General features: G+C 50.4%; 2 protein-coding genes across 2 annotated transcripts in view; both read right to left on the bottom strand.

Annotated features, from left to right (window-relative positions):
* The window catches only part of LOC113954820 (complement receptor type 1-like), an 81,293-nt gene that overhangs the window by 39,367 nt on the left and 15,734 nt on the right, over positions 1 to 26,192 (bottom strand). The window contains 25 exon segments of the mRNA XM_027659636.1: positions 237 to 336; positions 468 to 656; positions 1,175 to 1,357; positions 1,859 to 2,050; positions 2,871 to 3,326; positions 4,387 to 4,572; positions 8,215 to 8,429; positions 9,658 to 9,753; positions 10,010 to 10,159; positions 10,625 to 10,720; positions 10,889 to 10,952; positions 11,588 to 11,614; positions 11,714 to 11,773; positions 12,330 to 12,524; positions 13,527 to 13,718; positions 14,481 to 14,644; positions 15,880 to 16,222; positions 17,215 to 17,291; positions 19,559 to 19,655; positions 20,800 to 20,994; positions 21,499 to 21,581; positions 23,243 to 23,342; positions 23,849 to 24,040; positions 24,489 to 24,677; positions 24,935 to 24,990. Of these exon segments, the coding sequence (XP_027515437.1) occupies positions 237 to 336; positions 468 to 656; positions 1,175 to 1,357; positions 1,859 to 2,050; positions 2,871 to 3,326; positions 4,387 to 4,572; positions 8,215 to 8,429; positions 9,658 to 9,753; positions 10,010 to 10,159; positions 10,625 to 10,720; positions 10,889 to 10,952; positions 11,588 to 11,614; positions 11,714 to 11,773; positions 12,330 to 12,524; positions 13,527 to 13,718; positions 14,481 to 14,644; positions 15,880 to 16,222; positions 17,215 to 17,291; positions 19,559 to 19,655; positions 20,800 to 20,994; positions 21,499 to 21,581; positions 23,243 to 23,342; positions 23,849 to 24,040; positions 24,489 to 24,677; positions 24,935 to 24,990 (3,897 nt within the window).
* LOC113954889 (complement decay-accelerating factor-like) lies at positions 7,402 to 15,967 on the bottom strand. Its single transcript, XM_027659798.1, has 14 exons — positions 15,880 to 15,967; positions 14,481 to 14,672; positions 13,527 to 13,718; positions 13,248 to 13,344; positions 13,012 to 13,097; positions 12,330 to 12,524; positions 11,714 to 11,773; positions 11,588 to 11,614; positions 10,889 to 10,952; positions 10,625 to 10,720; positions 10,010 to 10,195; positions 9,658 to 9,753; positions 9,320 to 9,418; positions 7,402 to 8,096 (listed from the first exon to the last, which is right to left on the bottom strand). The coding sequence occupies exons 1-14, from the start codon at positions 15,947 to 15,949 to the stop codon at positions 8,045 to 8,047; spliced, it is 1,512 nt and encodes a 503-aa protein (XP_027515599.1). The 5' UTR covers positions 15,950 to 15,967; the 3' UTR covers positions 7,402 to 8,044.

Raw genomic sequence — 26,192 nt, forward strand, 5'->3', positions numbered from 1 at the left:
TCCTGCTCTGAAATGGGATGTGGCCACATCAAAGTAAAAACACCAATAAGAGCTGAATCAGAGCAGTTCACGGCATCACCAAGCACAGGTGTCTGACCACACACTGATCTCACTGGAGCCAAAATACACACTTGCACTGGAGACTTGCACTGGGAAACCAAGGGAGGGATGGTGCTGCCTGTGATCCCTGTCCACAGACCCCCAGGATGGTCCCTTCCAAGCAGTGACCCACTCACCCAGAATTGCAGGTGAACTTCACAACTGTTTCAAAGGGGAAAGTTTTTTCGTTTCCAGCCACATTCCCGTTCTTTACTTCAGGAGGAGAGCATTGCTGTCCTAGAAGAAAAGAAAACAGCACAGGAATTACTTCAAACCCGTGGCATGACCCAGTTTTCAGAGTAACATCCCAAGCACGTCCAGATCCCTCCCACAGCCGGGCAAGGCAGGAGAGGAACAGAGACACTCACGGACACAGAAGTCTGGGTCTGCAGCAGACCAGGTTTCATTACTCTGACAAATGACAGTAGAGGACTTTCCAGGTGCTGCCTTATATCCTGGGTTACACCGATAGTCCAGCTTGGTTCCAAAAACAGAGCTGTCACCCACGGGTGTTGGTAGTTCAGCAAAAGGGAAGCGTGGAGGGGAACCACAGTGGACTAATGGTGGGAGACAAACACAAGGCTGGTTACAGAACACACCCAAGGGGTCTGCAATGACAGCAGTGAACTGCATGCTTTGGAGCACACAACGTTTTTAACCTGTTTGAATGTCTGGGGCACAGTTTGTAAACGAGCCTTTCAGCAAAGAGCAGTGGATGTCACAGTTTGCTTAACCAGATTGGGGAAATCTGCCTCAGAGATGCTCCTTCCCTGCCCACCAACCCAACCTGCAGGGCCCCCATTCAGCTGAGCTCGAAGCCAAAACATCCCAAACAGGTCTGCAAGCTGCTGAACCAAACCTGGCAGGTGTGGAAGACAACAGTGTCTCTCCTTTCAGTGAACTTTTGAATCATTTGCTATTCCCAAATAAACAGCTTCGGGCCTGGGCTGCCACGCTGAGGACCCGAGGGGGTCTTGCCCTCTGCAAGTGCACGAGGTTTGAAGTGGACCTGCTCTACAGCTCTTAGACCTACTTCACCACAATTGCTCAAGGAAATAAACTTGTTTCTACTCACTTTGGTCACATGTTGGCAGAGGTGGTGTCCAGGAACTGTTTGCTTCACAGGTAACTACACTACTACCGTTCATTTTATAACCAGGATTACACTCAAAGCTCACTGTATCTCTGTATGTGTGCTCGAGGCCAAAGCCAGACAACCTTTTCCCATTTTTCAGGTCTGGATTTTCACAGCTGACCACTGAAAGTGAAAATAGGACAATGAGAAAATTTATTAGAAGAAAAAGCCCTGCAGTGACACAAGAAGCTTACTGAGCTCACTAAGAGAATCATAGGATGATTGAATGATTTGGGTTGGAAGGGACCTTAAAGATCTTCTAGTTCCAAGTCCCTGCCATGGGCAGGGATGCCACCTACTAGATTAGAACTGCTGTCCTCTCACTGGCAGGTCCCCAGTGAGGTGCAACTACTCAGAACAGAGACATCATTGAGAAGCTGCACATGAGCACTTCATTTTTGATTTGCAGGAAGCTCTGGGCATGGGCAGGGAGAGGGAGGATTTCTGCAGGTTGAAGAATCCTGCCTCTGGCCATGACCTGGGAGCCCACAGCATTAAGCTTCCTGGAAATCCTTTTAGGATCAAATCAACCTTCTCCTGTTTGGCAGCCCATCAGGAAAGTACAAAGTGGGAGAGGGATGAGAAACAAAGTCAAAAGAATAAGGAGAGAAAGCAAGCACTTACTTTTGCATTCAGGGGCTGGACCATTCCAGGTTCCCTTGTAGTTAGGACCTATTGTACAGTAAATTGTGACATCTCCAATAAGAGAAAAACCGTTGTTACAGCTGTAACTTGCAGCCATGCCAAAGGTGAATTCTCTTTCCCCACCAAGGAGCTGCCCATTCTTGATTTCAGGAGGTGGTGGACAGGGAATAACTGCATGGGAAGGAAACAGTAAGGAAATGAAGGAATATTTCCATCAAATATGAAATATAGATGTAGCTACTAAAGCAAAAAACCCACAACCCAAACAAAAAAGACACGAGACAGGGAAGCACCCCAGAAGCCATCACCTCATCCTAAAGTCTGGAATGTGCCCTTCCACTCTGAATGTTTTCCAGAGTTTGTTTTTCTAAAATGGATAAAGGGGAAAACAGCAAAATGGCATCTGTTGTCCAAGAGCTGCCACCACAGAAGAGGCCTTTTGGGGGCAGTGAATGTGGTCTCTCCAGGCAGTTTGGCCCCCTCACCTACAATGATGGCACTTCCTACCTTTGTTATGCTGACAAGGATGAGCCAGAACACCCATTATAGCAGCAAACCATCCAAACCATCAGCAGCTGACAGTCAGGCCTATCCCACAGTGTGCTAAAAAAGCCCAAATAGCACCATCAAGACTCTTTAGTCCTTATTTCCCCTTTGAAAATAAAGATTTTGGATGTGCAGCCACATCTGAAGGCATCTCAGTCCCAGTCAACCACAGCTCCTGACAAAGCAATTCAGCAAGGAAGTTTCTCATGGATCTGACTACAGAGCTGCTGCCAACATCCACAGACCCTCCTTGCTATTTATATTTTCATTCCCAGCTCCAGAGTACTCCTCTGGGGGAGGGGTAAGGAGTAAGTCTCATTAAAGGCTAAAGGAATTTGCATTAGGTGCCAAGAAGAGATAATCCACCTGCCAGTCCCCAAACTAGCAGATATGTTGCGATAGCTTTGAGGAAGAGATGTGCATAAACCAGTTAAGATCTGCTTACTCTCACAGATTGGAATGTTATCCCAGTAAGCTTCACCATTTTTAAATACACACTGTGCAGTTGGTGGCCCAACTAGTCGGTACCTGAGAAAAGGAAAGGTTGAATCTCTTTGAAAAAAGCAAAAAACTTTGAGAAATTGAGAAAGCTGTACAGTTTCTAGAGAAACTATTCTCTGGAGAAGCTGAACCCTAGGGTACAAGCAGCTAGCCCTCCTATGAAATACCATTTTCTCAACACCTAAAGGAATGCAATACATGATGCAATTGGAGGAAACTGAATTCTTGCACAAGCTCACAGGACCATGAGCAAGACTTAATCTCACCCTGTGTCCATTCAGCCCCGTCTGTGCAGTGGCAGATCCAAACAGCAGCTTATTTTCTGAGCAGAGCCAGGTGTTACTGACATACCTGAACCACCCTCCTTCCCTTTCCCAGCATTTTCCAGGACACCAGAGCCCTCCTCATCTCAGCCACGGGCAGCCAGACCCAGCTTGCAACAACAAACGCTGAATTGCTGACGAGCAGCAACAGGAAAGGAACCCAATTCTTTGCAAAGCAGCCAAAAAGCAATCTGCAAAGTCCACACTCTCAGGCCCAGAGGATTATTATGTTTTGACAGCAAGAGCAGAGGGACAGCCCACCCCCTGTGGCTCCCTGCTCCAAACACCTCCCACCGTGCCTGTGCTTGCCAAGGAGCAGCCCCCACCTTTTCGAAGCCTCCCAGTGTCCCCTGGGTGCTGTCACCTCACCTCGACTCACCAGGAGCTTGGGCTGACACTTACCCAATGTTACAGGTGAAGGTTATGGTCGCCCCAACCAGCAGATTGGTGCTGGTGTAAAAGTTGCCATTCGGGATGTCTGGTTGCCCACACGACTTCCCTGGAAGGGCAAGTGCTCAGTATTACCTTTATTTTATAGGATGAGAGTGAAATGCAGGTGACAGTAGCTGTTCAGTGTCATTACTGACTAACTGACCGTTTATCAGGCACCTGACTGCCCTGAGAGTGAACACTAGCATTTGCAGAAGAGATACAAGAGCCACATTAATTTCCAAGGAACTGAAACTTAAAACTCAAATGAGAAACAGGTAACAGAACAGATAAGGCTGAGGACAAGTTAGGAAAAGCTAAGGTTTATATGCTTGTCCTGAGAAAGGACGCTGATAAAAACCCCAGAGGTCTTGGTCCACAGGGAAATAGCATGAAGGGGATGGGGACAGAATGTCACATGGGGACAACAGACACTCACAGCCTCCTCCACACCATCTCTTGTTTCTGTGTGAATGTATCACAGCACTAACGCTGCACCACCAGTTGGTAAAGTCAGAATGGCAGAGATCATCTCCCAGAGATTAACATTTCTAAGCAAAAGGGCCACCCCAGGCAGGCACTCAGGGGTTTTAACTGCCCTAAAACAGGGATGGGGGAGCATCGTTCTGAGCGGGGCTGAGCCGTGAAGGGGTTTGTGGTGCTGCAGGGGCTGTGCCCGCCCCCCAGTCCCGCCACGGGGGAACCCACCGATGCAGAAGTCGGGCTGCTCCGACCAGGTGGAGTTGGGGAGGCAGGTGACCACGGGGGCCCGGTTCCCGTTCCTCACGTAACCCGGGCGGCAGCGGTACCTCAGCTCGGTCCCCACGGGGTAGGATTCCTGGGAGGTCGTGGTGAGCTCCGCAAAGACGAAAGTCGGCGCCTGCGGGCAGTCCCCTATGGGCAGAAAGGTGATGGTGACCGGGCTCGTCCGAGTCCTTCCCCGCGCAGCCCCCCCTCCAGCCCCATTTCCCATTTCCCACCCCGGCCCCAGGCAGCCCCTGTCCCGCCGGGTCCCCGCTCACCCCAAGCGCCGGGCAGTGCCAGCAGCAGCGCCAAGAGCCAGCGCAGAGCCATGGCCGGAGCTGGGGCCGCTCCCGGAGCTGCTCCCGGTGCCAGGTCCCTCCCGGTGCCGGCTCCGCGGGATGCGCAGGGATGCGGAGCGCGGCTCTCCCCGGGGCAGACGCGGATCCCTGTCGCCGCTGTTGCACGAAGGGACTCTTTTCCTCGAGCTGCTGAGGGAAACGAGTGCCTCGGCTCCTCTGTGCCCCCGGGGCTGTGGGCAGCGGCTCCTCGGCCGATTCCCGAAGCAATTCCCTCACCTGTTCCGGCGGCTCCCAGGGCGCTGCCGTTTTATAGTTTAATGGGTAGGAAATGATGCCGCTTAACAAACGAGGAACAGCCAGGGTTCCTTCCTCCTCCCCTCGGCCTCTCCTGCCCCACCCGATTCCAGGGAAGGAGTTTACCTTCGGGATGCATAACCCAACACGTAGCATGCATGACTTACCCTAAACAGTTGTAAACACGTGGAGTGTCTGCCTTGTGAAGGCTGCTTATTCCTGGTCACCACACACTTGGTCCCCAACTCAAGGACAGCCTGAGGTCACCGCAGATGTGTTTTTTTCTGCAGAGCACTTGTCCTCCTGCCACACAGTGTTGCACCATTCCAAGGTGTTGCAAAAGTGTCACACAAGTTGTGTGACCAGTCTATGAACTGTAGGGCTGGTTGCATTCAAAAGAGCCAGTCGGGGTCATGAACAGCACGATTTATTGAATGCAACATATGCAGTTCTTTTGGATTGCTGGTGGTAAATGGATTAAGTGCAGAATAGCTGCAGAGAGCACTAACAATACCATTGCAATCCCAAGCCTAATTTCCCGTGTCAACACTTGGCACAGCAGAGGGCACAAGACTTGCCAAGAGGCATCTCTTCTGGGGAAGGGGAGGAGGAAAAAGGTGTTGATCTGTCCCTGCAATTTTGTGTAAAATCTTCTCCCCCAGTTGGATACAAAAACAGGGTACATTTTATACCTTATTAACCCCTACTGAGCAAAGTGTTGTGGTCAAAGCTTCTGTTTTTTGTGGTTGTGTTGTAAAGAATATTTCCTGGTAGGAGGTGTACTTGGTTTGTACAAAACGTTTTTGAATATCAGGTGGAAGATGACTGTGAAGCTTCCACCTCATTCCATTGTTCTTCCCCGATGCCACGGCAACACAAACTGCAAGACCTCCATCAGGTGTCCATGTTTGCACCATTGCATATTGAATTTTGCACTTTCTTCACTGTTTGCTGCTTCCAGCACTGTGTCATCACTTCATCAAGAGATGAGATTGACCTTCTGTGCCAGCCAGATGAGGTTTAGGGCATGCTGGGGGGACCACCTGGCACCCCTGAACAGCCCCTGCTGCCTCCAGCCCTGCATTCCAAGGGATGAGCAAGCAGGGACAGGGAGGGACAGCAGGCAGGGCATGGGACAGCAGGCAGGGTGTGGGACAGCTCAGGTGCTCACTGCCTCTCCCTCTCCTCCAAGCAGATTTACACCTGCCAGCACAAGCCCATGGAAATGTGCTGTGCCCCACTTTGATAAGAGATACAACAGAAGGATCTGGGGACCATGTGGTGCTTTTGTCCTCCCCATGGCACTGCCCATTTGCCACCCCCATCTGGGTGTTTTCCAGAGCCCCCATCAATGCAATCTCTTGGCAAACACTGATAAAGCAGAAAGGCAAATGTTACAGCCTCTGCTTTATCAATATTTTGTCCCCTGTATCAAACCAAAACGAGTATGAGCTGCGCATGGAGCACTCAGCTGAATAATGGGAACATCCCACTGGAGCTGCAGCCTGGTTTTTTGGGTAGAGAATATAAAACCAGTGCAGGATCACTGAGGGTTGACCGAGGGAAGGTTCCACCTGGGGAGGAGCACACACCTTCCCTGGCACTGCCCAGGGTGGGCACGGGCTCCACGCCAGCAGTGGCACCTCAGCTCCGTCATCACAGTTCCCAGGAAAGGCTGGGCACTGCTGTGGGTGCCAGGGCAACAACAGTGATTATCTGAACACAAGCAATTAGTGAGCTCGATTACATCCGGCAAAGAATGAGGCTGCAAAATCACTTACAGCACTCTAGGAGAAGGCTGGATTAGTAAACACGAAATAAACCCCCAAGCCAGCATACCAGTATTCCTTATTTTAGATTCCTTTTATTTGCAAAACAGTTTTACTATAAATACTCTAATTTTTACACTTGCTCCTGCTCGCTAAGAAAGGAACCTCAGTAAAAAAAAGTTTAAAAAATACGAATAAATCTCGTAAGATTGAGCAAAGAAGGTGCCTATTGTGAAAGATTCACTGAATTTTTAAAGCCTTGCTTTAAGAGCTGCAAAAATAGTTTTTTCATACAAAAACAAACAAAGTAGGTATTAAACCAACATGGAGCTGGGTTTGAAGTACGTTTGATTTTTCTGCTCCTTTACCCAGAAGTCATTGGTGGTAAAGTCAGACCTTTGACTTCAGGTTGCCTTATTGCACTAAGAATTTCTTCCCTGACAATGGGTCAGGGAAAGGGAGGGGAAGGGGAAATTTACCCCACTCTTAAAATATTTGCTTGTTAGTGTCCCTGGGAGACCAAAACCGCATGGGGACCTCTCAGCAAGTACTCCTCTGTGTTTTTTCTGTTGCCAGAAGAACTATTAGCACCTTATTAAAAGGACTTACTCTAACAGTTACAAAATAACACAGTTTATTAACATGAATTGTGACCAGCTAATAAAGGTTTATAGTTGTCGGTGATAGAGTCTGTCTACAAAACATGCTCGAAACAAAGTAATAATACCACAAAAAAGCACAAATAGAGATTTAAGCAACCTACTACCACATTACAAAGAGAAAGCAAACTCTAGTTCCTTAAAGGCAAGTAATTAGCCCGCAGAACTTTAAATTTTTCACCCAATAAACGTCCTTAAAGGGGAATGGGAAGACAGGTTCAGCCCCACGGCTGATCCAGCAGTTTCAATGGAAATCTTCCTTGGATCTTTTCCCCATCTTAACCTCCTTTTCATACCTTTTTTCTTGGAGTTTGCATGACTTTGGTCGTAAGGGTTAGGTTTAGAATAAGTTAGCATCTATTCCTTTTCTGATGGATGGATGACAGAGGTCAAAAGGTTACCACGTTCCCTTCTTGCAGGATGCCTGGAAGAGGGGCCGTGGTGTCCCCACACCACTCCATTCTTTGGTGTATCCATGTGTTTATCCATGCACAGGGGACATCCTCAGTGTATCCTGACCTTATCAGCACCCATCAGAGCCAGGTGGCTTTTGATTTCCAGACTCTTCATCTATTACTCCACAGAGTGTCAGGGATTAGTGTCAGAATTCCCCTCCTCGTGCCTCGAGGATGCCGCAGCCTCCTGGATTTATCCTGCAACAGGAAAACAAGGAGCTTAATTAGGGTAGGCCCTCGGGCTTTGGGAGGAAAGATATGTTTGTGGTGCCGTGGCCCCCACCCCGGTGACCTGAGGGGTGTTTTGGGTCCCTACCGTCGGGTGCCTGGTGCTGGGGCTGGCACAAGTGTGTGTGGGTTGGCACCGCACAGACGGGGCACAGGTGGCAGCTGGGGGTGTGCTGAGGCACGAGGTGGGCTGGCATCCCCTCTGCAGCCAGGGGACACACCACGGGGCTGCTCCACGTGTCGCTGTGGACAAGGGAGAGGTGCAGCTGGTCCGTGCAGGGAGAGCAGACAGGGCCCCGCGGGCTGTGGGGAGAGAGACAAGGGTGGGTGAGTCCCAACCGGGTGGTGACAAACTGCTCCCCACTAAAGCACAGCCTCCAGCACTCACAAGAGCTGGTTTCCCTGACAATTTCGAAGATATTAACTTTTTAAACTCAAATAAGCAGGGGTTCATGAATGCAGAACTGAAATGGCTCCTCCAGTGTTAAGGGCTAAAAGCACTCACACAGCAGTGGGACATAAATGGAAAAAAAACCAAAACAAGTGGAGTAAAAAGAAGTTCACACTTACTGAAGATAAAGCAAGCAGATGCACACGTCAGGCCATGTTTATTTAACCAAATATTTATTTGAATTTGTCAGTGATGACTCTGTTAAGGAAGTTTTGGGAGCCTGAGAGAGCATCAGATTCTCATGGGCAAGTGTCAAAAGATAAGCGAACAGAGCAAACAGGATTATCTTGCTCACCTGGTTGCTGCTCTGCCCAAACTCCTTATCTTGCCCCAAGCAAACTAACCATGCCTAGAGGTGGGAAAAGCACTGGGCAGCAGGAGAACAGAAGCTGCAGGGTCTCTCACAGCACTCAGGCTCTTTGCTGCCTAACCAAAACCAGAGCTCCAAAGAACACAAGGCCCAGCCAGGTGAGCACAAGGAGCACAGGCTGATTCAGAGACACCCAAGGAAACCACTCAAGCACTGTCTGAATAAACCCCACCCCAGTTTCACATCCCTTTGCTTGCAAGCAGGCACCACACCACTGTGCTGACACAGAGCTGGAGGCAAGTGGAGCCAGCATTCATGTACTGTCAGAGTGGTTTTATTTGAAGAGTTGAACTCTCATTTTGAGGACACTGGGCACACACCCTGGTGCCCACTGCTCAGAGGAGCTGCCTGCACCGGCCTCACCACACTCACCCCTCATCCTGCCACTCCCTGGGTGCCACAGCACTGCTGTCCAACTGTCCAACGTGGGCACGGAGCCAGTTCTCACACACGGGGCAGATGTGGTGGCTGCTGTGGAGAAGCACCATTAATGCTGTGCACTGACTGCATAGATGTGCATTCCAGGCCAGCTTGGAACAACCTGGTCTAGTAGGAGGTGTGCTCTGCCCATGGGAACGGGATGATCTTCAGGGTCCCTTCCAACCCAAACCATTCTGGGATTCCATGATAAAAACAGATTTGCTCTACTCTGAAGTGATTTTTATCCAATCCCACCATGACATCTGTGTGTTTCTAAGCAGAAGACAGACCTTTTGTGGTCCATGGGCTGCTCTGCCTCGCTCCACTCTGGACCAGCTTCTCCTGCACCACGACCCCTCTGCACATCCACAGCTTCGGCAGGAGAGCTGAGCACAGACAAAGAGAGAGAAGACAACCTGAGTCACCTGAATGTGTGGCTTTCCCAGAACACCTGCTGCCTGACACAGCCACCTTTTTCTAAACATCAAATACTTCCTCCTGCCGAAACTGGACTTAGAGGAACCAAATGGATTCCAGCCACAAAACCTGCTCCATCCACATAGAAATGCTTTTTCCTCTTGAGGAAAGTTTTGCCCTCCGTGGACCCATGCAAGGAGAGTAGGACCAAGAGCCTGGTGTTACCTGGTGCCTGCTGGGCTTTGGCTCTCCCTGTCACCAATGCTGGGGACCGAGTAGGTGCGTGGTTTGCTGGTGCTCAGCCAGTGCTCGCAGGCGGCACAGCCGCGGCGCGTGGGCACCGTGAGAGGGGCCAGGGCATCGTGCAGCTGCTTCCTGCAGGTGGGACACACGTGGCAACTCGTTGTGTGGCTGTGGATGAGAGAGATTGGGAGAATCATAGAATCATAGCATCAGCTGGGTTGGAAGGGACCTCCGAGATCATCAGGTCCAACCCTTGATCCACTACCCCCACGGTTCCCAGCCCATGGCACTGATGCCACATCCAGTCTCTTCTTAAAAACCTCCAGGGATGGAGAATCCACCACTTCCCTGGGCAGCCCATTCCAATGTCTGATTACCCTCTCTAGAAAGAAATTCTTTCTAATGACTAACCTAAACCTCCCTTGGCACAGCTTAAGACCCTCCCATGAAGCTGCTGGTGCCTCTCAGCGAACGGCGTGCTGACATTTGAGAGCCCAAAACTTCCTGAGGACATGTTTTTACAGGTCACCAGTGAGACCCATGGGTACAGGCAGAAGGCTGGCACAAGCTTTTGGGCAGATGAACAGGCAAACCTACCAAAAATAGGAATTCCACGGCATGGGCTGCTTCTTCGGGCACATCGGTGCATCCTTTCCCTTCACCTTGTGTTTTTGTAAATTCATGTTATAAGAGCTGAAGAGACAGAAGGGAGAAAATGTGTAGAACAAAAAGCAAATTAGCAACATGGGAAGATAGCACTAACCATGAAAATATATACTAAAGGTACACAGCTTGAAAGGAAACATCCACTTACCCCTAGAGAAAGTTAAGATTTTCAAGGGGCAGCTTTGTGTCACTTACTGTTTTTCACTGTCTTTCCGCCTCATGATGATGCCAGCTAGGATTCCAAGGGCTACTGGAGGAACTAACAAAGAAGATAAAAAAAAAAAAAACCTGCCAACCCCAAAAATAAACAAATTTAATCTGTAATTTAAGTGAAATACTGTAGTTTTGGCAGCAAAATTCTCTGTGCTGGCACTGTCTGTCAACCTCAGGGCTCCCTGTCAGCCAGATAATTGCAAAATCCTTCTCCTGCCTCTGAGCATGGAGCACAGGAGCCACTGCTGAGCCTGGTGTCCTGCTGAGCTTGTCCAGGGTGTGATCCTCATTTATTTAGGGTTTTTATAGCCAGCTTCTTGTTTCTTTTGTATTTTAAACATACTCAACACTTTCAGTACTTGGTCTCTTTTCTGTGCTCCACAAATCTCTCATGCTTCAAAGTCTGCCAAGGCCTTTTAAAGCAACTTTGTCAATTAAAGAGTGACAGGATGTGCAGGTTTTGGTTGGTTTCTTTGGCATCTTTCATTTCACCCTCAATTTGTTTAATGTTTTATACTAAGACAGCTGATCCATCACCCAACAGCAGAGAAACCCCTGAATCCTTTCCAGAGACACTCAGGAGTGGGGGGAGTGAACCCAGTCAACCACTGACTCCAGGTATTTAACAGCAAACGACAGCTTTGGGTTAGGAAAACATATTTTCAATTTTAAGCTACTTACCAATGCAACTAGGGATGAGGATACTTGCTAGGGAAGAAAATTATGAAATGGGTGTTAAAAAAACAAAGCCCCAAATGTGGTGCAGTTACAGCAATTAACAGGAGTTTTTAGTAACTGAGCTCTTACCCAGCCAGTAAGGATTCCCTCTGGAGGATTCAGTTTGGTTTGTCTCTGCTGCAGTGCTAACTGGGGAGAGACAAAGGAAAAACACTCAAGGTGTTATTTTATATGCTCCTCATTCATATATAATATATATGAGTTCAGTGAGAGTAAACAAGGCATAGGCAGGTGACTGGTGCATCCGAGGCTACAACAGCAAGAGCTGTGCAAGAGTCACACAGGGAGCTCTTGGTGACACTCCAATCCTTGGGGACAGTCTGCTGTCCCACTTGGCTTCATTGCCCAGGTGTTGTTGGACATGAGATAACAAATCCCTTCACTCCCCCAACTCTGCAGTTACTGATGCACTTCACATGTTTTCAGTCAAAATTCTGCCTGTTCCTCTTGAAGGGAAAAATGTAAAAGCAGGTCCAGCTGTGCTCACAGTGCCCCTGGGCAGAGCCTGGCACCTTGCAGAGCACATCCCTGCTGCACACAGACCCTGCTGCCCTGGAGACAAACCCTATGGAATGTCTGTCCAGACTGGGGTCCTTCCCTTTGTGAGAGGAGGGAATTAGGAGTAATTATCTGCACGGCAAGAACGAAGCAGTGGAGAACGGGGTGATTGCCCAGCAGTGCTCACCCCTGCACTCGGGAGCAGCCCCATTCCAGACTCCAAGGACCCCGTTCTCTGTTGTACAACGGAGGGATTTGTTCCCCACGAGCTCCAGCCCGGGGTCACACGTGTAGGTGGTGACTGAGTCATACAGGAACTTCTCTGTGCTGTTGCCATCGTGCTGCCCGTGGGGAATGGCTGGAGGAGGAGGACAAGAAATAGCTGTGGGAAGAAGAGAAAAGAGTTCAGCAGGTGGCCCCTGGGATGGTCTTCATGATGGGAGAACTCTCCAGGCTGAGAGGGGGGGGGCTGTTCAGCCTGGAGAAGAGAAGGCTCTGGGAAGACCTTAGAGCCCCTTCCAGTGCCTAAAGGGGCTTCAAGATGCCTGGAGAGGGACTTTGGACAAAGGCACGTAGTGACTGGAGAAAGGGAAATGGCCTCAAGGTGAAGGAGGGAAGGTTTAGATTAGATACACAGAAGAAATTCTTCCCCATGAGGGTAGGGAGGCCCTGGCACAGGTTGCCCAGAGAAGCTGTGGCTGCCCCATCCCTGGAGGTGTTCAAGGCCAGGTTGGATGGGGCTTGGAGCAACCTGGGATAGTTGAAGGTGCCCCTGCCCAGGGCAGGACATAGTAAAATCAACAAAAGATTCAGTATTCCTGAGTTGGAATATCTGGTATTTCCGTCAAGCACTGGACAACTTCACTTACCCTGACAAGCTGGAAGTTGACTCCAGACAACTTCATTTCCCCGTAGGGTACAAAAGATGGAAGGTGACCCTCCCTCTAGGACGTACCTGCAGGGAGAAAAGGCACATCCTAAAGTTTGTTGTCACCAACCAAGAATGTGCCACCAGAGTTGCCAAGGACTCCACATGGGCAGAGCCCCATGTCCCAGTTCACCCACCAGTGTCTCTGGCCAGGCAACTGGGATGCTTCACACTCACCCACGGTCACAGACCACAGTGGCTTTTGCACCGAGCAGATGATCATCTGTAATAACTTTGCCATGTTCTGGACTGGCTGGAATACCACAAGATCTCCCTGGAAAAGAGAGAGATTATCCTTAGGACACCACAAGGTTGGGGGTGACATTATGGCAGCAGCAAACCAGGAGACTGGTGGTATTTCACATTAAATGTCATTAAAAAAGAGCAATTCTAAAATACAGACGTGGCACTAGGAACACAGCATTGGAGAAAATAAAATTACATGGAGACACTCACTCCTACACAGCTCAGGGACTTCTGACCACTTTAAGTTGTCCAGACAGGTGCTGGTGGGGAGCTGGTCTGTGGTATTCTCAAAGCCTGGGCGACAAATGTACTTCACCGTGGTATTAACAGGATAAAAATTCTGTGTTTGATCTTCCTGTGATATTTTAGCAAATGGCACGTATGGAGGGCTGGGACAGCTACCTGGCAACAGAGACAAACAGAATGTCAGTTACAAAGCAAAAATAACAATATTTTGCATTCTCAACTGTGTATAAACATAAAGCCGGGTGATAACAAACAAGCCTCACTAAAGAATATGGATAACACAAATAGTTTTAAGAAGGTGATGAGTAATTTGTGTAATTAAACCAGAAAGGAACCTACCAACAGATGGAGAGAGACTATTTATATGGAGTGGCAGGGCAAGGGGAACAAGGCTTCACACTGAGAGAGGGCAGGGTTAGACTGGATATTAGGAGAAAGTTCTTTATATAGGGGTGGGGAGGCCCTGGCACAGGTTGTCCAGAAAAGCTGTGGCTGCTCCAGCCCTGGAAGTGCTCAAGGCCAGGTTGGACAGGGCTTGGAGCAACCTGGGCTAGTGGAAGGTGTCCCTTCCACCAGGTGGACTGAGATGAGCTTTAAGGTCCCTTCCAACCCAGACCATTGTAGGATTCTATCAGAAGACATTCCCAGATGACTACTTAATGCAAAAAGTTTTAGATGTTAGAATTTGCTCTCTTTGAATCATTCCCAAGCTATTGATCTATTTTTATTAGCACACAAATGCCAGCACGTGGCTCCAAACCCAAAGTGGGAGTGAGGAAAAAAAAGGGGCAGTAAGAGATCCTTGTCTAAGTCACTTTATTTTGTGTTGCTTCTGATGAGGAAACCCCTGAAACAGCAATTGCCAAAGCACTGAATGTTTTCACAAGCGTCTCCAGGCAGAGAAAGGGAAATACTTACGGCCACAGAACTGCGGGAGGTGGGACCACTGGGAGTTTGTGAGGCACTGGACGGTGTCGGAGAGGAAGGGACGTTTGGTGTAACCTGTGACACAGATGTACCTCACTGTGGAGCCCTCACTGAAGCTCTGCTTGTCTTTCATGTCCTCTGTGGGCTCTGCGTGGCTGATATTGGGCAAGGGCCCACAGTCACCTGGGGCAAAATACACCGGGGTTTAGTGGGGCTTCTGCTGCCTCCCTGTCTGTTCCCCAGGCAGGGCACACTCAGAGTGGGGGGGGAGTGTGGCACACACACACAGTGGGGCACACACACAGTGGCACACACACAGTGGGGCACACACAGTGGGGCACACACACAGTGGCACACACACAGTGGCACACACACACAGTGGGGCACACACACAGTGGTACAGCCTGTGGAGCAGAGCACACCTGGAACATGTGAAGCACATGATACACACACATGGAGCACATGCAAACAGAGCACAGGCACCCACACAGAGCATAGGTGCACAGGGAGCACATACATACACATGGAGCACATACATGCATGTGGAGCACACACATGCACAGAGAGCACATACATGGACACGGACCACATACATGCATGCAGAGCACATATATGCACGTGGAGCACATAGATGCACAGGGAGCACAAACATGGGCAGGGAGCACATACGTGCATGTGGAGCACATACATGCATGTGGAGCATATACATGGACATGGAGCGCAGACGTGCACAGGGAGCACATACATGCACGTGTAGCACACACGTGCACAGGGAGCACACACGTGCACATAGAGCACAAACATGCACAAGGAGCACATACATGCACAGGGAGCACATATATGCACATGGAGCACGTACATGCACAAGGAGCACATACATGCACAGGGAGCACACACATGCACATAGAGCACATACATGCACGTGGAGCACATACATGCACAGGGGGCACACACACAGACATGGATATGGAGCACACATGTCCATGGAGGGGGTGCACACACACACACAGAGCACACACACACACTGAGCGCATGTACAGAGAGAACACATCCACTGACACAGAGCACACACCCCCCCCACAAGGAACACACGGAGCACACGGAACACATGGACACGGAGCACATACACACATCCAGGGCACACACAGCCCCAGGAGCACGTACACAGGGGTAACACACACTCAGAGGGATAACACCCCCACAGGGGACACACCCACCCACAGGGAACTCACAAAACACATGTACGTGGAGCACATGGAGCACATGCACACACACAGAGGGCACACACCCGCATGGAACGCACACACTCAAACACACCACACGCTCACTCGGAGCACACACACAGGGTGTCAGGGCTCACCGCACCCCCAGTCCCTCCCCGAGGGCTCACCCCACGCCGAGGGCAGCACGAGCAGCAGCAGCAGCGCGGGCAGGAGCGAGCGGCAGCGGCCGGAGCCCATCGCGGGTCTCCCCGGCACTGCCCGGGCGGCCCCCGCGGGGCGGGGAGCGATGGGCAGCGGGGCCACTCCCGCAGCACCCCCGCACCCCGCCCGGCCACCTCAGCTCCGGGAAATTCTCTGACGAAACCCGTGCCTGCGGTGGGCAGTGGGTGTGGAAGACGCGGTTCCCCCCCCGTGCCGGCTCCGCGGGGCACGCCTGGCATCCCGAGGAATGCAGCGGGGCTCTGCGGGCACTCGGTACCTCGGCCTCTCCCTCGCATCGTTTCTCTGCACCTGCCGGTAAAGACACCCCTCCCTCCAAAGCTGTCAAGTCCCAAAGGAAAAGACCCAAACCAGAAAGGGCAGCCTGGGGGGTCTTGCTGGCTCTGACTGTGGACCCTGGGGCACATCCCAGAGTGTGTGTTTGGGGGTGAAGAATGCATTCGTCCCCCAGCACTGGCTCTGCTGCATGTGGGGACAAGAGCTGACTCTTCCTTGGTGCCACCTGCCCTCTCCTGCAGCACCTGGCTCAGCCCAGCACAGCTCAGGGGCACCAGACCCTGCCAGACCCCCAAACCACCTTCAAACATCACCTGCTTGTCCCTAAGAACAAACCTCCATGGAAAGAGGCTTTTCTGTAAGAACAGAGGAGAGACAAGGGCTTTCCTCCAGCTCCAGAGGTGCCCAGAAGAGAGCAAAGAATTTTAAATCAGCCCCACCTTGAAGCTGCTAATTGGGCTGCTTCTATTAACCCCTGTGCACAGGTAGTGGGGATACCAGTGTTCCCACTGTAACTCTCCCAGTTAGACTACAAACTCTTTGAAGGAGATGCTGCGCTGCCCAAAGAGGCTCAGGTGTGTCCTCAGGCCTGGTCAGGCACAGGAGCAGTTTGCCTTGGCTCCATATGGGGAAAGTGGAGCTGTTCTGGGATCCCCACCTATGGGGCTCGAGGGAAAAGCCAGAGGAAAGGTTGTGGCTGTGTTTGCTGCCTCATCCCATTCTGCTGAGCAGTGCTCCCACACCGAGCAAAGGGCAGTCAGCAGCAAACCTGCACTTTCCTGTTTGCTGTGCAGGAAACAGTGATGTTTCCACTGAGAAGCTCAAACTTACCTGTTTTACTTTAGTTTTTTCTTTCCACTTTATTTTCCTTTCCAATAAAATTTAAGCTCCAAGCAGATGTAAAGAAATCATTTGCAATGAGACCCAGGGAGGAGTCAGGCAGCCTGGGTAAGGTCCTCCTTTGAAATACATACTTGGGAGGGGGATGAGGAATTATATGGACATACCTTGGCCACATATTTTTACAGGCCACTGGTGAGCAGAGGCCTGAAGGGGGATGGTGACTGCACAAAGCAAAAGGAAGCTGTTAGCAGGAAAAAAAACCCCAACACTCTGAATTCTGGGCAGTGACTTCAGCGTGGAACATGGAGATGTTGAAAAGTATTTGGCAAAGACTCCAGGTAGTGTCGAGTCTCCGCAGGGAGCGGTTCAGATCCACTTACACCGGGAGAACCGAGCGCTGCGGCTTCAGCTCAGTGAAATCCCCCTTGCTGACAGGCTGAACCCTTGAGCCAGGCTGTTTTCCTGCCTGAGGCCTTGCAGGAGACACCTGTACCTGCCCCACCGTCAGGCTCAGACCAGCCTGGCCCTCTGCACCCACATTTGCTGCCCCGTTTTGCCCCAGTAACCGGCCGAGCGCCGGCACCTCCCGCCCGGCAGCTGAGCCCGGTGATAGCAGGTCTGTGCCTGCCCTGCTGCAGCCACCGAGGGCCACCAGCTTTATCTGACTCCCACATCCCCTCCCTGCAGAAATCGGGCCAAGCAGATGGTGGTGGCAGAAGAAGAGCACGTCCAGAGGGCAGCCTGACCCGTGTTTGGTGCAGGGCTGCGGCAGCGGGAGGTGTCCGGCAAAACCGGCCAGGAAAAACAGAGGTTGAGCTGCTGGAGTTGCTCCAGGCTTTCCATGGAAACTCACCCTCAGCTCCCTCCTGCTTGCTCCCACTGGCAGCAGCCTGGGAGATCGCCCTCAGCTCCCAAAACCTTCTGGGACTGATCCCTGGGCTGAGCCCCAGCAGAGGGGCTGCAGATCTCTATCCTACGATGGCTAAATAGGATTAAGGCAGGTATCCAACACTCAAGCTTCCTTTTCCAGAGCACTTACCAGAAACACTCACATTCCCAAGCTTTACTGCATGGATTTGCTTGCTTTCTTTACTAATTTTTTAAAAAAACCACATCTAACTTAGAAAATAAATGTTCAGAGTGCTGATAAAGAACTGACTGAACAGCAAATCTGAACATTGTCAGGATATTCCTAAAAGCTGATTCCTTCCTGAAAAGAGACTAGAACATGACAAGGGAATAGCAGGCAGTTGAACTCACAGACTGTCCTTTACAAACAATTACCATTTATTACTAAATGCAGATAAAATCCCAGAAAGGCTTTAGTGTTTTGAACAGGACAAAGATGGGGTGAGCAGCCAACAACGTGAAGGTGACATTTCCAGTCTCTGTGTTGCAGTGTGACAACACTGGGCAGGATATTTAGCAGTTGTATTTCTGTGTCTGTGAGTAGTCAGGGTGCTCACAGCATTACTGAGCTGCCTTCCTCCCTTTGGAAAGCAGAAGTAGCTCCTTTATGTTATGAGATTAGGAGATGCCCAGCCCACTTGTGGCTTTATCTTCCTGTAGTAGAAATATAAACTTCAAAGAACTTAGGTCTGATACAAAAAAAAAGCAGCTTTTGCTAAAGAAGGGGCTTAAACTACCAAAGATATAAAGACCAATGTTCAGTGTAATGTCTAAAACTCTATGACTTCCTAAAAGAAATGAGCTCATAATTCTGCAAGTTTTGATTTCAGTACAGCCCTGCTCAGGGCAGCTGCCATGGGTGTATCCACATCCAGAAATTCCTGGGAAGCTGAGGGAGCAGCTCAGCTCCTCAGAGAGATTGGGTCTGTGTTTAGGGCGGTTGCTAGTGAGCAAAAAAACCTGTGGCTGTGGAAACACTCAGTCAGGGGGGTTGTGACGTAACTGAGCTCTGCAGAAGTCCTGCAGAACTTCTGGGGGGGATTTCTGGGAAACTGCAGTCTGAAAAAAAAAGGCTGGTCAGATCAGCAAGGAATCACAGCAGGATTCAGGGGGTTAGAAGAAAATTGCTGAAAGAAAAACTCAGGTGGGAGAGGAAAATATGGGGATCAACCAATGCTTGCAGAAGTGATTTTCAGTCAATTTCTGGGAACATTTAAAAACACATCACCGGTAAAAAATTACATTTTACATGTGGGACAGACCTGATCCAGCTCATTCTTTGTCTTAAAGCAAAGTGTAAGAACCCTAACAAGTGCAACCACTGCACGGGGCAATTTTGGAGCAGATCAGGCAAAGGGTTTTCCTGCTTTATCCTTCCAGTGTTGGTTTGTCCACCACAGGAGGGGTAACAGATTTTCTGGTTTTGACCCAAGAGACACAAATCAGGGGTGGGCAAACTCAGCTTGACCCTGACACCAGAGAAACACTCTTCACCCCCCCTCTGGCCAGGTAGGGAGACCCTCCAGTGGGTGTTTTGGCTTCATTACTTACAACAACACACTTACAGCTCCCACCTTGTCCAACAGAGCCGAAATTCACCCTTTCATTGGGTAAAATAATCCTTTGCAGCGGATGGGGAATGTGGTGTAGCAGCACTTCTGCCATGTCCAGCTTCTCCTGGCTGCCCATGACCTCTCTGTGTGGAACAAGGTTGGCATCAGCCCTTGGGAGCAAGGGCAGGAGCCCTGGCACTCCTAAGGTGGTGCAAAGTCATCTCTTGCTTTTCAAAATGGCCATAAAAAAAAAAAAAAGAGTTAAAAAATTATCTGGGATAGCATAAGGGCAAGGAAACAATTGATAAATATATATTTCATAATAAGCAAAGCTTTTTTAAGAATGGGAAGTCAGTGCAGTCAAACTTGAGCTGTGAACCAGATGCCCAGCCAGCAAAGGGTATAAATTATACAGGGAAAACTTACAGAACAAAAGAATATGGCAAAAAAAAAAAAATCACTCACTTGCACAAAATGATGCAACTTTAGAGAGTTTTAAGTTCTGAAAGCAGCTGGATTTGGGGAGAATGCCAGAGATCCCCATGTACTTCGGAGGACACACGGATCCTTTGCTGGTCCCAGGAGAATAGTGTTTTTGGGATTTGTACAAAGGTAGGACAAACCTGAATGCTGAGGTAGCACAGCTCCTGGACACTGAAGGGAGACATGGGGAAAAAATAGAAACTCCAGGTTTTGGGGCTGGGAGTAACCAGGGAGTCCCACTGAGGAATTTCCCCGATCTCCAAATGAGCTTCCAGGACTGACCTGGTGTCTTGGATACAGAAACAAAATGGGAGGAGGAGATGGTATTTTGGAGTGACTTCTTATAGAGGCTGAGCTTCCTCTCCCATGATAAAGCCTTCTTAGGGGGTTGGATGCCATTTCCCTGGGGCCCTGAAAGAACAAAATCCACGGTGTGAAGATCCTTGAATGGCCTTTTCACAGAAACGTGATAAAGGAGCAAATTAAACGGGACTGGGTTCAGTGTTGAATCATTTCAACTCACTCTGGGGAGGGACACTCCTTTCCATGTCTTTTGCTCCAAGTTTGACAGCTGAGCTTTTCTCTAGGGGATAAAGAGTGAGCATTGCAGGGAGCACTAGGTCTTGCTTGCACAGTTCTGTTCTTACTCCAGCACTGCATTTTTTCCTCTTTAAAATTGCCTTACTACTGACGTTTGACATGCCCTGTACCACACAATCACAATATTTTGAGCTGATTCGTCCTAAATACCGAGCTCATAATAAATGCTAAATAGTAATAAAGAGAAAATTGGGATGAAACCACCTTTGCACTTGGGCACAGCCCCGCTCCAGACTCCGTTGGTTTTGTCCGTGCTCGTACAGCGGATGCTCCCATTCCCAAGGAGCTGGAATCCAGGGGCACAGCTGTATGTCACCGTTGAGTTATAAGCAAAATTTTCCACACCTTCACCATCATGCTTCCCATTGCTGATTTGAGGAGGTGAAGAGCAGGTAATCACTGCAGGAAAGAGGACGACACGAGTGTTTGCTAAAAGCTTCGGTAATAATGAAAATACGAAATGTTTCTTGAGCCCACCCAAGATTCTTGAAGACAATAAACATCCTGGACAACTGAAGGTGGGTAACCAGCACTGCTGTAACTAGATGGGCAACTAGCACTGCTGCCTGTCCCAATTTTTTTTTTTTTTTTAGTGTTTCTCTAGTCACATCTTTCTTCTTCTCTGTACAAGGGTCACAAAAAATAAGCAGGCCGTGCCCTAGCTCAGGATTCCTGGAAATCTCACCCCACCACCTTCACTGCAGCTTTTAAGTCATGAGAAAATATGTTGGTCTTGTGGGAGCAAAACTGCTGAAATAGTGCCAGCTGCAGTTTTGGGGACAGGTGGGCCACAGAATATCAACAAAAGCACTACAGAAAGACATCTTTGGACTAGACATTGGGATGCAGGATCTAGTTAAGTCAAAAGTAAGGTTTAATCTTACAATTAAGGATGAATCTTACATTCACAGGTTGGAAGTTGACTCCACTCAACGTCGTTTCCTTTAAGCTGGCACCAGATGAAATTATTTCCAACTAATTTGTACCTAAGTGAAGATACACACAGAAAAAACTGTGTAATTATCCAGAAATTGAGAATACTTCCCCTCTTCTCCATATGTATATATCAGGAATGTAGAAAAGGCAGTTTTAAAGCAAGCAGAGGTGCAGACCCACACTGGTTAGCAGGAGAGCTCCTCGCCTTGCTCTGCCAGAACGTGTGTTCATCTATTTTTAGGTGGTTTTCTGACTCAGTGCATCTTCCACGGCAGGGCTGGGAAAAGTCGGGGCTGGTGGCTGGCAGAGCACTCAGGGAATGCCAGACAGCACCGAGTTTAAATGTGGGTTCCCACACGGATGCACCGGGCTCGGGTTTGCTGAGTCAGGGACTGTCTCTCCCTGCCTGCTTCCCGCTGGAGAACAGCGCTGGGATCCAGGCTGCCGGCAGCCAGAGCCTTTCCCACGCTGCTGTCTCCCAGCGGGATGAGGTGAGGAGGGAGGAGCTCCCTGCTGGGGCTCAGCCCATCTGCTGCTCACTGGGGTCACTTCACTGGCCCTGCTGAAGCCCTCGGTGCTGGAGGGGCAGGGCAGGGTGTCCAGTGTCCCCCAGGGCCACCTCCTGCCCGGCACCTTGTTTGGGGTGTCAGGTGTTGTGGCTGCTTTGCTGAAGTTTTGCAAAAAATCAAACAGCAGTGGATGGCTGGTGCACCTTCTCAGCTGATCCGTGCCCAGAGAGTTGTGGACTCCCCATCCCTGGAAGTGCTCAAGGCCAGGTTGGACAGGGCTTGGAGCAACCTGGGCTAGTGGAAGGTGTCCCTGCCATGGCAGGGGGGTGTAACAAGATGATCTTTAAGGTCCCTTCCAACCCAAACCAGTCTGTGATTCTATGATTCAAATGCATCCACTGTGCACAGCAGGGACCAGTGAGGGGCAACAGGGATCAATCTACATTTAATTAAGGTGGCTTTTGCATTGGCTTGCTGGAAGTTCATACATCTTGTGCTGACAGCTGACACCTTCCCCCATCTCTGAATTACATCCTCCTGTTCAGAAAACCTCATCATGTGGACATGCTGGGTGGTATCTGACCTTGCTCAGATGAACAGCATTATCCCTCCACCCTGGTGTGGATTTCCACAGATGAGCTGAACCCCAGAAGGGTGGGACATGCTGTCATTTTCTCCAAGACCCGAGGGAGAGGAAAAAACCCCTCTGCTATATTTGAAGATGGGCATGACAAGCCAGATGATGCCAGCTAGTTCCTGTTGGGAGGGAGGAATACTGGCTGGAGTGGCAAGAGCTGGATTTTTCAGGTCTGTCCAGTGCTCATGGGCCCTGATTGAAAGCAGGCAGCAGCCATGAGTCAGCCCCCTGAGTGATGGAAATAGTGCTTCACTGCAGCCTCCCAGCTGAGCATAACTGGATTTTAAAAGTTCCACCACAACCCCTTTTTTTTCAATACATCACAAATATCTTAAGCTGAAATGTTTTAAGTAGCTTGTTTTGGAGCCTATATTTATAAACTGACAGTACAAATGTCTCTGTTAGGATGGACACCCTGCCCTGGGGCAGTTAAACTTCCTCTGGCTGGGCACTTGAAGGAAAAGGCAGCCACAAATCAGACCCTGGTCCCTTCCCTCCAGCTGTGTCTCATTCCAGAGCTGTATCCCAGCATCAGCACCGGTGTGGGCAGTGCCCCATCACTCACCCATCCTCACAGAACACCTCCACTCTGGCACCAAACTGCAGGTCTGTGAGGGGCACCGTCCTCCCCCCGGGCAGCGCTGCCAGGGCACCACAGGACCTTCCTGGGGGGACAAACCAGGGCACAGGGTGATGGGGAAAGAAAAAAGGCTGGATCAGGGACAGGAAAAATATTGCTGTCACCTCGTCAGTCCTAATATTCCATGGATTTCACCAAGAAACACGCCTTGTTTTCATTTTGAAGTTCACTAGAATAGTGAGTTAGACTTTGTCCTGTGCATGTGCCCAATGCAAACATCTTTGGGATTATAAATTCATTAAGGTTGGAAAAGACCTCTAAGATGATCAAGTCCAACCAAACATTTCCTAACGTGAAAATCAAACCATATCTGTTTATACCAGCAGAAAAAAAAAAAGGAACATGGAACATTACTGATACTTCTGCTGCTTCTGCTGTTCAGTTTTAAATAGAAATGTCAAGGAATATCCACCTCATATTGTATTAATGGAGCTGTTGGGATGAGAATGACCTGGCTGCATTTTGGGATGCAGGTTGGGAGCAGCCACTCAACCTGCTCTGAGATCCAAGGCTGCTTTTTGGGATACTCACTCCTGCACAGCTCAGCAGCTTCCGACCACGTCAGGTTCTCAAGGCAGGTGCTGGTGGGGGAGCTTTGTGAGGTGTTCTCGTAGCCAGGACGGCAGACATAGGTCACGTTGGTGCCCACAGGGAAGAAGTTCATCACCTCATCCTCCTTGGACAGGGCAGCAAACCTCAACCTGGTCGGGGCAGTGCAGCTCCCTGGCAGCCAAGGAGAGCTGGCCTGAAAGAGCTGCCCACCAGGAGCGTGCAAAATAAACCTTGGGATCACAGGGGTGCCCTCGCTGCAGTGCTGCTGGAGAGCTCCTTGTGCAGGTTAATCCTGTCTCCTTGCCAGGCCTGCTAAGCTGCTGAATACACCAAAGCATGGGGGGAGAGGCATGAAGTGCTCAGGGGACAGTGTTAGTGGGACATCAGGAGCCTCAGGAATGTGCTGTGGGGCAGCACACGAGCACCCAGCCCCCCTCCAACTGGCCCCTCTCCCAGAGGCACAGACCCTGCAGCCACCAACAGCCCCAAGGAGCAGCAGGGAAGGGAAGAAGGTTTGTCCCTTACCAGGGACAGCAAAAGAGCAGCCCCTGGAAGGGGCAGGAATTTCAAGCCAAGAGAGAGAGACAGGAGCTGTGTTTCAGAGGAAGGAGATATTTACGGCCACAGGGCTCGGGCAGTGTGGACCAGAGGTTGCCAGGCAGGCACTCCACCGTGTCTGGCATTCCAGGGATTTTGAGGGCACCCTCAATGCACGTGTAGGTCACTCTGGATCCCACGGGGAAGTTGCTGGAGTGCTCATCACTGGATGGTCTGGAGTAGGTCATGACAGGTGGGGGCCCACAGTCACCTGTGGGAGGAGAAGACCTCCTGGGGTGAGAACCCCATTCCCTGGCCCCTTCCCCGGCCCCAGTGAGCATCCCATGGGGGTGGGATGATCCAGGGTCCCTCTGTGGGTGAAGGCACCAGGCAGGGCTGTGAGAGCATCAAACACTGGGTCCTCAGCTTGGGGGTGGTGGCATCACCCACCCCAGCCCCTGAGCAGCAAGATGGGATCCAGGCAGGTTTCTCTGGTCCTCCCCATGCATCCCATGGCCCCATACTCACCACGAGCCACAGGCAAGCTGAGGAGCCCCAGCAAGGCCAGGAGCAGCCCCTGTGCCCTGGTGGGTGTCCCACAGCTCAGGGTGCCTGGGTGCCTGCCCAGCCCTGCTTCTCCAGACTTCATTGCAGCAATTCCTGAGCTCCTCTGTCAAACACCGTTGGCTCCAGGGGCTGTTTCCAAAGCTGGGAGGAGGAGATGCACTGCAGCAGACTCCACCAAGCCTCAGGAGCAGTGGAAACCTTTCCAGAACTCCCATGGAATGAAACTCTCTGTCAGGGACACGGGAAGCAGCCAGGGTGGGGGGCAGCTGTCATCCAGCAGGCCTGAGGCTCCTGGTCTTCCTGCTCCACCATGAGGGATGGGGGAGTAACTCAACCCCTTTATTTGTCCTGAGACTGGCAGTGAGCACTGACTAGCACAGTTTTACCAAACCACATGCTCTTAGAGCAGAAGAGACACCTCCCAGCCCAAAGCTGTGTCCAGGGTAGGAAAATACCTACTCATTCATCTGCTGGCAGGTAATGCAATACAAATCTCCCATGAGCAGAGTTAGTGAAGCAAATAAAAACATTTTCCTTTTTGTTTGCTATTTTTTTCTCCGTTGCCTGACTCATTTGCAATGAGGAACGGGTGTGAGCAACTGCATCTGTGTCCTGATTAACCCTCTGACAGATCCCATCTGACATCAGCCAGGACTGCCCAAACACACTCTCAGACACATGCAGGATGTACCACCCAGTTTTTATTCACATTTATGGGTGTCAAGCCCTGCACAGGAAGACACCACAGTCCCATGAGAGCACAGTTAGGAGGGGAGTGAGGTGTCACACAGGGAGGGTACAACCCTGCTCGTCTCCTGGTCAGGGAGAGCTGGAGCAGGTCTGGGAGCTCCTCTCACTGCAGATCTCCTCACCTGGGTGTGGTGATGCATCCCCAAAGCATCTCTGTGTGCAAAGATGGGAGACACCATCTCTCCCCTTGGGTGTTTTGCTTTCATTTTAGTAACTTATAAGAGCATACATCTGGCAGTGATGCACTGCTGCAAATCACCTGTGCAGGAGGTAAATTCTCCTCCTTCTCCCACCGAGCCTGGGCTGATCCAGCTGCCAGGATTCAGGGCTGTGCTGAGCCCACTGTAGCTCCCCAAGCACCCCAGGACTGACCCAGGACCATTGGACCACGCTGGAAATCTGCCCAATTTACAGCCAACATGACAGATTACAAGACACCTCCCCCCTCCATGGATACACCCCCACCTTT

This window comes from Corapipo altera, unplaced genomic scaffold (assembly GCF_003945725.1).
Source record: "Corapipo altera isolate COAL_440 unplaced genomic scaffold, ASM394572v1 77b, whole genome shotgun sequence".
Taxonomy (NCBI): Eukaryota; Metazoa; Chordata; class Aves; order Passeriformes; family Pipridae; genus Corapipo; species Corapipo altera.